The sequence below is a fragment of the Polypterus senegalus genome, chromosome 12, assembly GCF_016835505.1.
Source record: "Polypterus senegalus isolate Bchr_013 chromosome 12, ASM1683550v1, whole genome shotgun sequence".
NCBI classification, from domain to species: Eukaryota; Metazoa; Chordata; class Cladistia; order Polypteriformes; family Polypteridae; genus Polypterus; species Polypterus senegalus.
The window spans coordinates 26,243,729-26,255,763 of NC_053165.1; the positions used below are offsets into that span (position 1 = coordinate 26,243,729).

The 12,035-nt window shown below is 41.1% G+C and overlaps 1 protein-coding gene across 1 annotated transcript in view; it reads right to left on the reverse strand.

Annotated features, from left to right (window-relative positions):
• The window catches only part of scarf2 (scavenger receptor class F, member 2), an 86,219-nt gene that overhangs the window by 32,493 nt on the left and 41,691 nt on the right, over positions 1–12,035 (reverse strand). The window contains exons 3-4 of the mRNA XM_039770659.1: positions 3,731–3,832; positions 2,009–2,528 (exon numbers count right to left, since the gene is read on the reverse strand). Of these exons, the coding sequence (XP_039626593.1) occupies positions 2,009–2,528; positions 3,731–3,832 (622 nt within the window). The remainder of the gene's footprint in view (positions 1–2,008; positions 2,529–3,730; positions 3,833–12,035) is intronic.

A 12,035-nucleotide genomic window follows, 5' to 3' on the forward strand; every position in this document is an offset into this window, starting at 1 on the left:
TTTTATATATTTTAAGCCCTTAGAAACTCTCCACACTGTTTATAAATATTCTCCGCACAGTTATACAGTAAACCTTTGTTTATCGCAGTTAATCCGCTCCAGACAGATATATGAATTTCCAAGAAGTAGGATTCTTTATTTTTTAAATCTAATATTTTTTCAGTTAGAGCATTGAAAACCTGTTTACGACCTTCTAAATACGTTTGTTAACATTATTAGAGCCCTCTAGACATGAAATAACACCCTTTAGTCAAAAGTTTAAACTGTGCTCCATGACAAGACAGAGATGACAGTTCTTTCTCACAATTTAAAGAATGCAAACATATCTTCTCTTCAAATGAGCGCTGTCAGGAGCAGAGAGAGAGAGAAAAGCAAACAATCAAAAATCAATAGGGCTGTTGGGCTTTTAAGTGTGCGAAGCACCACGCAGGAAGCATATCTTATATTATTGAGGAGTTTTATTTATTTATTTGTTTATAAGTATGGGAAGCACCGCGATAAAGCAGCGCAATGAAGGGATCAATGTGAAGGTAGTCTTTCAACATTTTTTACAGGAGCGTCCGTATCTTCTAAGCAAACAGCCCCTCTGCTCACACCCCCTCCGTCAGGCGCAGAGAATGTCAGAGAGAGTGAGAGAGGCAGAGAAAAGCCAACAATCAAAAATCAATACTGGCTGTTAGAGCTTTTAAGTGTGCGAAGCACCACGCGGGAAGCATATCTTATATCATTGAGGAGTTTTATTTAATATGTAACACGTGCTCTGATTGGGTAGCTTCTCAGCCATCCGCCAATAGCGTCCCTTGTATGAAATCAACTGGGCAAACCAACTGAGGGAGCATGTACCATAAATTAAAAGACCCATTGTCCGCAGAAATCCGCGAACCAGCGAAAAATCCGTGATATATATTTAGATATGCTTACATTTAAAATCCGCGATGGAGTGAAGCTGCGAAAGTCGAAGCGCGATATAGAGAGGGATCACTGTATATATATATATATTATTTTAATATTAAAATCATGTTTTTTGCTTTATCATTAGGGGCATTGAGTGTCATTTGATGAGAGAAAAAATTAATTGAAATAATTTTAAAATAAGGCCACAAAATTACAAATTGTCAAAATAGTGATGGGGTCTGAGTACTTTTTGAAAGGATTGGGCATTTTTTACCAAATTAAAAACCAAGGAGCTTATGAGTGAGGACAAATGGAAACAGCCCATCATTCCTCATTCACCATCTTAATAGGGTTGATGAACACAGAGACAAAAGGCAGAAACAGGAAAACCAGAACCAAATTAAAGTCATTAAAGGCTGATGGAGGAACTATGAAGCCTATGGATGTTCTGCAAAATGTGTACAAAACAGACATCTTTAATGTCTAGCAGCATACTGACAGGTCAAGAAAACCTGAACTTGGCCTGTGCTATTGTATGAGACAGGAGAACATTAGTATTTCATAAATCTGTTATCATCTATTCATGGAACCTGTTACAGATCTAAGTAAATAAAGAAAAGGGTCATTGTAGAAACTACATGTGGATGGACCTTTATGAGAAATAATGGTCCCCCTATGGCATTATTCTGAAGAACCACATTTGGTTCTAAATGATCAACATGGAGGAGGTCCTACAAGAAAAAAAAAACCTACTTGGCTGAAATAGGAAAAGCAGAATCAAGTTACTGTCATTAAAGGTTGATGGGGTAAAAATGAACCCCAAGGATGTTCTGCAAATCGTTAACTGATTACACGTGAACATAGCGAGAACAGAAGTTGAGCACTCAATGAGTCTGATGATCTTTGCTTGCTTTGGTTTCTGTATGTCTCTATGCCCTGGCAAAGCACTTTAGTGAAATATCATCTACCACATCTTATTTCCATATATCTGCAAAGGCTTTTCAGCAACAGCAACCAGACTGACTTCATGAAGCCACAGCATCAAGAAAGTGACTATTACATGACAACTTCATGGCCTTGTGACGATTTTGTTATTAAAGATTCATCCACCTACTTGCGTCTGCAGCCTAGCCCGTAGAAGCCAGCTGGACAGGGCTCCCGGCAGAACTTGCCCCGGTATCCTGGCTCGCAGGTGCAGGAGCCATCAGTCGGGTTGCAGGTACCATGGTTGCACTGGCAGTACCGTTCACAGCGTGGCCCCCACAGGTTCTTTTGGCACTGGCAGCGCCCGCTAAACTGTTCACAGGGACTGTTGTGGCAGGCACATTGGTTGCTGCAGCGGCGGCCCCACCAGCCCTGCTGGCAGATGCAGCGGCCCGAGCTCTGCTCACACACAGAATTGCTGCTGCAGTAACAGGCATTGGAGCACTGCGGCCCCCACCAGCCCGTATCACACGTGCATTTTCCCGTCTCCTGGTCGCATTTCCCACGCTGGCAGTGGCAGGCATGCTCACAGTTGGCGCCCCAGCGGTTAGCGTTGCATGTGCATTTCCCTGTCACATCTTCACAGCGTCCATTGGGATGGCAAGTGCACATCTCCTTACAGTCAGGACCCCAGAATTGACCTGGGCACTCTGCAGACAAGAAATAGAAAGTCAAGAGTGGGGTAGAGAATAAAAGTTCTAAATAAGGACTGACTTACACATAGCTTGGTAAACTGGCATGAATCTTCAGAACTAGATGTGTTTCAGACAATTTATAAAATCTGTTTATCTGAAATGTTTTTTCAGTCATTCATTCTGTACATGCACATAATCCGGGCACCTTGAGCCTATCCAGACACGTGTTTAGGTATTGGAGAAATAAAGACATTCACGAAAAGACAGAATAACATACAGTCACTTCAAGGAAATTTAGAGTCATTATTTGGTTTATTGGCTTGTTAGAAAGAAAACCCGAATGTCGTAGTAATAAAACACATAAAAGACTCATATGCTATAGAAGCTGGCCAGGTCCGTGATAAATCTTGGACCGTTGGTCTAGCATTTAAGTCAAAGATGCAGCAGTGTCAGATTATTCAAATGGGAAGCCAGTTGGCCAGGGTCTTCAGGATTGTGACTGTGTCTAACTTTGTCTTTCCAAGTTTCCACTTGTGTGTATCCTCAAGGGACTGTTACTTGACCAAGAACCGTCTCATTCTGAGAAGTGTTCAGTCCTTTGTGCTTTGAAAATGTTCCTAATGTGTGGATAAAACAGAAATCCTTCATGTCTGGTAGGCTACTGAATGGTCAAGACAACCTGAACTTAACTTGTGCTATTGCATGAGGCAAGAGTCCTTTTAAAATCAGGGGTCTACTGGCATTTCACAAATCTGTTGTCATCTAATCATGAATATTTATGGAACCTGTTACAGGTCTAAATAAATAAAAGGTTCATTCTGGAACCTACATGTGGTTGGAACTTTATGGAACATAATGGTTCCCCTATGGCATCACTCTAGAGAACCACATTTGGTTCTAATTAGCCAATTGAGGTGGTTCAGGCATCTGATATGGTCGCTTCCCTGTGGAGTTTTTATGGGCAGAACCAGTTGGAAGAAGACCCCAGGGAAGACACAGGGCTTACTTGGTGGATGATGTCCTGGGAACACTTTGGGATCCCACAGTATGACTTGGCAAGTGTGGCTGAGCAAAAGGACATTTGGAGCTCACTGCCAAGACTGTGAGCTTTAGATAAATGGTGAAAATAAATAAATGAATGAATGAAAGTTCAGATCACAACATTTATTTACAATCATCCACATCAAAAACATAAAAGAAAATCTTTCTGCACTTACTGGTTTCACAGTTGGCACCAAAGTACCCATGGCGACAGCGACATTCGTTGGGCCTCACACACACTTCGTTGTCCGTACAGGTAAAATTCCCCTCGCAGACGGCTGTGAAAATAAGAGTTCTTTATCGTTTATTGATCTCAACAACTGCTGCAGATATGAAACACACATAAGTGGTTCAGAGAACATCATGACACACAAGGTGGCTCCAGTAAAAGAACAAAGTTATCACACGTGTACTGTAAGTCCAGTAAGAGAACAAAGATAGCTAACAGCACTGCGAGAGGAGCCATTAAACGAAAACTGAAGTCAACACCGGGGGGATTGTTTTCCGAACACCCCTCAGTGCAGGTGTGAGGGAGGGGTCTCTGTTTTACCTTCCAGCTCTTCTGGCTCAGCAGGAAACAGACAGTAGATTTTTTGAAATGCATGCAAAAGACAAAACAAAATAGACACGAAATGAACAAAGTGAACGCAAACCCAGATGAGAGGCAAAAATCACAAATATCAATAACAAAGAGAGGGTTTCTTTTAAAGTTTTAAAGGATTTCTCCACAGATCCGATCAATTTTGGGACAGATGCTGACCTTTTATCCCGATGGGCTGAAGAACTCAAGGTCATGACCCTGGAGACGACACCCCTTGAAAATACCATAAGACCCTAAATTTCAGCTCTGATCACGACACCAGCAGGGGATGCCAGGAATATGAAGAGATCTGTACAATTTATGAAAACTTTACTTTAGATCACTTTCGTTTTCTCTGTTGTGGTTCGGTTGACGTAATAGAGCATTTTTCAATGAATAACATGAACATGCTTGCTACAGTGAACCAAATAATACAATTTATTCATAGCATAAGGAAAATTGAAGATGGATATATGCTGTGATGGATGGCGGGCAGCTCAACCCGGCTGGGACGCCCCAAGAATGAACTTTTAGACACTGCCTCCCCCAAGACACTAGATGGCAGCTCCCCTGGCGTATAGCGGTGCCCCGGATTCCCACAGGGCATCTTGGGACTTTGGGAGTTTGCTACCTCGGCCTGTGTTGGGTGCCGCGGGTGCTGCCAGTGGGTGGTACGGAAGGACTGAGGTAGTCGTGCTTCCCTTATAGTCCAGAAGTGCTGTCAAGTCATGAGGACAGAAATACAGAAGCACTTCCGGGTCAAGAACTACATAAAGGACTGCTGAAGACCAAGCAAGTGAGTCAGAGTCGGGTGGAGGTGGACAAAGCTTGCTGGGAGGTGTTGAGGAGAAGTTAAAGAAAGATTTGTGTTTATTTGGTGCTTGATATTTCACTTGTCTGTGATATTGTGGCTGTGGTGCTTTGAGCACTATTTTTGAGAAGAAAATAATTAAATATCTTCTTGGTGCTTTTACTTTGTGTCCTGTCTGTTGGGGTTAAAGGGGCAACAGCAACCTCTAGTGGTCACAATGTATATTTATGTATATAGATTATAGTGGGACGAATGATGAGGCAGGGCAAAAGCCAAATGCTTGGAGTGGCAACCAAGCAAATACCTGATTAATTCCAGCAGAAAAATAAAAAGGTAACAAAAACACGCGCTTGTAGACGTTCTTTGTTAGGAATAATTCCCTTCTTTGTTGGGGATAATTCCTTTGAATCAGTACTATCTCCAAGTCGTACTTTCTTCTCTCTCTTTTTCTTTTTTCTCTCTCTCTCTCTCTCTTTCTGTCTCTCTCTCTCATTCACTATCGTGGTCCGGTCCAGAAAAAGACACCACCTTCCTTGAGTGTCTCCATTTTATGCCAAGTAAACCGGAAGGGATGGAGCTTCCTTGTCTTTGTTGCCCTCAAGAGGTGATTATTCTCGAGCAACAGAAGAAACAAGACTGTTAGCGACAGAGCCTCCCAACCCCATCTCATCTTGGTGGTGATGCCATAGGTAAGCCTGGAAGGCAACCCTCTGGCACAAATGCCTGACAAAATATAATTATATAGATGAAGGACAATAGAAAACAACGCAAAACATACATTTACACTAGCTTAGTTTGGTCTTTTTCTGTCCTATAGAAAAAGGATGTGAGTGCAGGTGGGTAAGCTGACCAAGGAAAATTAGTAGGTTGGACTAGCAAACAGTCACAGGGGGCTTCTTAAAGAGCCAGCAATGAAAGAAAGAAGGTTAGCCAGAACTAGTCAGAGTTCCGTCCTCCTCCAAGGCTAGGATCCAAATGAGATACCTTCTTCCAGATTAAGATGCCTTTATTTTATTATCTGGATCGGAAGGGGCGGGGCTTTGTTGGTGCATTGTCCTGTGCTTCTGGAAAAGGAGTGACCCCTCTCGGTCCGGGGCGGAAGTGCTCACCTCTTCAGAGCCAGGAAGGTGGTCCCCAGGCACACATGTGTGACAAAGCACCTAACTTATGAATTCTGAGTGTTCGATTCATGTGGTCAAGATGGATAAGTTCTTTAGCTGGTTATTAAGCTTCAAAAGTCTAGTGTTGATTTGCTTACAACTAGTCTGCACTGGTTTACTCCGCCATACAAAGTTTGTGTGTGTGGGAGATGCTGGTCTAAATTTCCTACTGGATTTAGGGAGAGAAACATATAACAGTTAAAGATTTGTCCTTCATAAAGTTTATTACTTTCCAGTTAGTGTGGCATCAAACCATAATACTACTGTATTAAGTTACAATTAATAGTTCTTGAAATCAAAGCAGGTGTACTTGAGGTTTGGAGTAAGTGAGGCTTTGTTCCTGTCCTGGTCACCTATAGGGTGTCAATGCGTGCTTTTCTTTCTTTGTTCAGGAGCTCTTCTCCTTCTCCAACTTGGTCCAACTTGTTCTAGTTGCAGGCGGTACTGCAATTTTCTCTTCAAGGTTTTTACATTCAAACACTCAGGTCCAAATACTTAGACCAAATACAGTAGATGCTCTGCTTTTCCTTTCATTACTCAAAAACAACAGTCAGTTGGCTCAGTGTGATTGAATATGGATGTCATGTCTCAGCTAGGGTTCTCCCTATGGCTGGGGTTCAAATTCATGTTTGATGTCGCCTTCGTTCATTTGGGATTCTTTTTATGCTGGTCATGTGCATCTTTCTTTATTTTTGATTTTATCTATATATACATGTGCACATGGCAGACAGTTTATGGGCTCAAATAGTGTTATTTCTCAATCATCTGTCATCTGACTCTCTCTCCTTTTGTCCCTCTGCAGACCAGGGGCCTCATGCATAAACGGTGCGTACGCACAGAAATGTTGCATAAGAACGTTTCCACGTTCAAATCGCGATGTATAAAACCTACACTTGGCATAAAGCCACGCACTTTTCCACGGTACCTCATACCCTGTCGCACGCAAGCTCCGCTCCGTTTTGCAGACTGGCAGCACCCAGCATCAAAGCAGTGCTACTGTTCCTGTGTGGTTACTCTTTATTTCTTAGATCCACATTTCTGACGCGGCTTTATAAATACACTGAAACTAACCGCATATTGTTTATAAGTGTAATGCATCTGATTGTAGATTACATTAGAACATTAGAACACTCTAGACGAGAACAGGCCATTCAGCCCAACAAAGCTCGCCAGTCCTATCTACTTATTTCCTCCAAGAAAACATCAAGTCAAGTTTTGAAAGTCCCTAACGTCTTACTGTCTACCACACTACTTGGTAGCTTATTCCAAGTGTCTATCGTTCTTTGTGTAAAGAAATACTTCGTAATGTCTGTGCAAAATTTACCCTTAACAAGTTTCCAACTGTGCCCCCATGTTCTTGATGAACTCATTTTAAAATAACAGTCTCGATCCACTCTCCTAATTCCCTTCATAATTTTAAACACTTCAGTCATATCACCTCTTAATCTTCTTTTGTTTAAACTGTAAAGGCTCAGCTCTTTTAATCTTTCCTCATAATTCAACCCCTGTAGCCCTGGAATCAGCCTAGTCGCTCTTCTCTGGACCCTTTCTAGTCCTGCTGTGTCCTTTTTGTAGCCTGGAGACCAAAACTACACACAGAACTCTAGATGAGGCCTCACCAGTGCATTATAAAGCTTGAGCAGAACCTCCTGTGACTTGTACTCCACACATCAAGGCGCTATATAATCTGACATTCTGTTAGCCTTCTTAATGGCTTCTGAACACTGTCGGGAAGTTGATAGCTTGGAGTCCACTATGACTCCTAAATCCTTCTCCTAAGGTGTACTCTCGATTTTCAGACTGCCCATTGTGTATTCAAACCTAATATTTTTACTTCCTATGTGTAGTTCATTTACTGATATTAAATTTCATCTGCCACAAATCTGCCCAAGCCTGTATGCTATCCAAGTCCTTCTGTAATGATATAAAGGATTCCAAATTATCTGCTAATCCACCCATCTTGGTATCATCTGCAAACTTAAACATCTTGTTACTTATATTCCTATCTAAATCATTTATGTATATTAAAAATACCAGCGGCCCTAGCACCGATCCCTGTGGAATACCTCTCTTAACATCGGCCAACCTTCTGATGAGGTTCCTCGCACCATCACTCTCTGCTTCCTGTGTCTGAGCCAATTCTGCACCCATCTAAAAACATCACCCTGAACTCCCACTTCTTTTAATTTGATGCCCAACCTCTCATGTGGCACCTTATCAAATGCTTTCTGAATGTCCAGATAAATAATATCATAAGCTCCACTTTGATCGTATCCATTTGTTGCCTCCTTATAGAATTCCAGCATGTTAGTAAAACACAACCTCTCTCTTCTGAACCCATGCTGACTGTTCCTAATAACTCCTGTCCTTGCCATGTGTTGCTCAATCTTATCCTTAATAATTCCTTCCATTAATTTTCCTGTGATGCTTGTTAAGCTTATTGGTCTATAGTTGCTTGGATCTGCCCTGTCACCCTTTTTATATAATGGGATGATTTTTGCCATTTTCCAGTCCTTCGGTATCTCTCCAGTGCGCAGTGACTTCCTTATTACCTGTAACAATATATTGGCCCAGGGAATAGCCATAGTAATCCAAATACCATAACTGCTTTAGTGTTGTTACTCTCACTGCACCTTCTTCTTCTTTTTCTTCTTTCGGCTGCTCCCTTTAAGGGTTGCCACAGCAGATCATCTTTTTCCATATTACTCTCACTGCACCACTCGGAGTATTTATATAACTGTATCTGATTGGGAAATAACAGCAGCTGATCAAAAAGAGAATTATCGGTATACAGCATCAAGCCCACGCTGCCAAAGCCATGGCAAAAGGCTTCAGAGCCTTTCCTGTACGGACCTCGCGGTTCAGAAACAGTTTCATCCCAAGAACTATAAACGCACTCAATCAATTGCTCCTTGTAGAACGGTTTGTACTTATAAGTGCAATCACCCCACTGTAAACTTGCACTACAGTTATAATATTGCACAACCTGCACCACTTTATAAAGCGCATATTTACATATGATGACGGTATCATTTGTAAGATGAAATGCAACAAAATATGTTGATTATATTATACAGATAAAACTTCATTTAAATAATCTGTATTGTTAATAATTAAACATGTGAGGACACGGTGCCGCAGCGCTAGCAAGTTCACGTATTGTTCCTGCCTCACGCTGTATATTTGCTGGGCTGGCGTGACACTGGAAGGATAGACGAATAGAATAATTAAACACGTACTATGAAGATATTTTAATGTTCCTTAAAAGTTTTGAAGAATCATCGTTGTAAGCTTACAGATGGCTTAACGTCTATTACAGAGCTGATTGTGTAGTGATTGGGTAGGAATTGGAGGTTAGTATGTTTGAAAGAGACAGTACTGCTACAATAAATTATTTCATCGAAGGTCACGCATGGCGCAGCAAGCATCTGAGACATGAACAATCACTGCACCATTGTGTTCTTAATAACATGCTTTCATTCCAATCATCATGAAAATGATATCACGTATACATCTCAGTATTTTAATTATTCAGAGAGCTGTAATGGATTCTGTGTCCTGTCAGAGAAAGAGAAAGAACAGAAGCATGTAGTGATTCACACACATACAGCACATTGAAGACCAAATACAAAACAAAGCATTTAACGTGCTACTTTAGTTACTATGGGATTTGAGAAACTAGTAAATTAAATGATTTTAGGATGAAGTTTACGATGTTCTACTTTAATGACAAAATAAACTACGTGATTAAAGTGGAAATTTCGAGATTAAAGTTGACATTTCATGTTTTTTTCCCACTGTGTGCCTATTTTATTTGTCTGTACCTTAATAAGCTCAGATGGTGGGCTATGACTCCCTTTTCGTGGCGACTTTGATATGTGACTTCATTTTTATTTTGGCACTGTGCGACTTTGTGAACTTGAGCTTTCGAGTTTCTCCGACACATTATGTCACTTGATCAACTTCCTTTTGTTGATTATACCACGGTTTAAATCGACAAATAGTGTATTTTTTCTTTGCCTCCACTTTACATTTGCTGAAATTCTTATATTTTCCCCTGTGCTTTTCCCATTGTCTTTTCACAGAACGCTGAGCTTAAGGGCTATTTATATTGATTTGCAAATTCAAAGAGGCGTAATTCTGGGAGAAGTTTGGGCGGGACAGCATGCACGTGCACGAGCATTACTTTTCACGCTGACCGGGATTTATGAAGAACGCGGAAGTTGGAGTACACACAGATTCCTGCATCTGGATTTTTCCATGTGTAAGCACATTTCAGCTTTTGTGCTTACATCATGTTATAGTGCAAAATCTATGCACGGCGTTATGCATGAGGCTCCAGGGGCCTCATGTATAATGCCATGCATAGAATTAAAACTAAAACATGGCGTATGAACAAAAGTGGAAATGTGAGTATGCACAAAACAATCCAGATGCATAAATCTGTGCATATGCCAAGTTCCACGCACTTCTCCTTTACAAGTCCAAATGAACGTGAAATTTAATGCACTTGCACGTGCCTACAGCCCCACCCCAACTCCTCCCAGAATTTTGCATATTTTGATATACAAATCAATTAAAATAGCCCCTTTTCTTCAGTGCTTTGCTAAAAGACAATGGCAAAAGTACATGGAAAAAAAGAATTTCAGCAAATGCAAAGTGGAGGCAAGGAAAAAAGTACTATTTGTTGGCTTAAGTAGTGGTATAAACATCAAAAGAAAATTGATGGAGTGATACAGCGTGGTTGAGACACTCAAAAGTTAAAATCCAGAAAGTCACACAGTGCCCGAAATAAAAAAGAAATAGTCAGATATCAAAGTCAACGTTTATTCTGTTTCAGACAATATTACAAAAGCTGACCTCCGTGCTGAAGATGTGAATCCACATGTTGATGGTGTTGCTGCACACACCTCTTGCCTCGGAAAGCGCCAAGCAACCATCTGGCTGTGTGGTGAGGGACATTGTTCTGGAGTCATGAAATGCAATAGTGGATGCTGTAAGAAATGTGGCTAATGAACTAAGGAATGTAAAAGCTGTACTATACAATACTGACCACAAATCAAATGAATTGCTTAAAAAATAAATGCTGCATCTGATTACCTGTTTTTACATTCTGCTAATTACATTCAAATGAAGTTGTAATGCTATCTGATGCACACTGCAACACGCTTTCTGTGCACAATACAGCAGCACACTAATAGAGTGGAATTGCTTTTAATTTACATAAGCAAATTCATTCCCTGAAGGTGCCTTTATAGTGTAGCGATGGCACCAAGTGCCACAACGGATCGATTCTCTGTGCTTTACTTTGAGGTGACCCCATGTCCTTAAAAGGTCTGCTTGCATTTTGCCACACTAATTGGAAAAAGGACCAGCTATTGTGCAGAGCTGCCATTTTCATAGGTTCTCCAGCTATATATGATGTAATGTCAGCTCATTCTTCTGGTGATTCATCCCTGGCTGATGTAACTTGTCCAGCGCTACTGAAATAGCAATGTGCATGCAGCTGACTGCTCTGATTACATTTGGAAAACCATACGTTGCTGCGAATTGCACTTTTAAGTTTGCCAGTTCAACCACAGTGTTAGGAAATCTTATCTATCTGGATGCTAAGCGGATAATCCCATCCTATACAGCAGGCATGGAATGACTCAGTGTTGTATGTGAAATACCCGATCGTCAGCAAGTTCACATTGAAAAGTTCCTGTGGCTAAAAACCTGAGAGTGGACAGAACTTACGAAAGAGCAGGTAAAGCACAGTTCCTCAAAGTCTGCCTTTGTAAAGCTTGCACACAGCTTCAGTACACAACTCCAACAGAATAGCACTTGGAAATCAAAATCGACTTAGAAGCCAGTCATCATCATCTGTAAATATGCTCTCTCTTTTAGATCTTCCAATTGCGATGTCTTCTAACAACACTAAAGCAGCC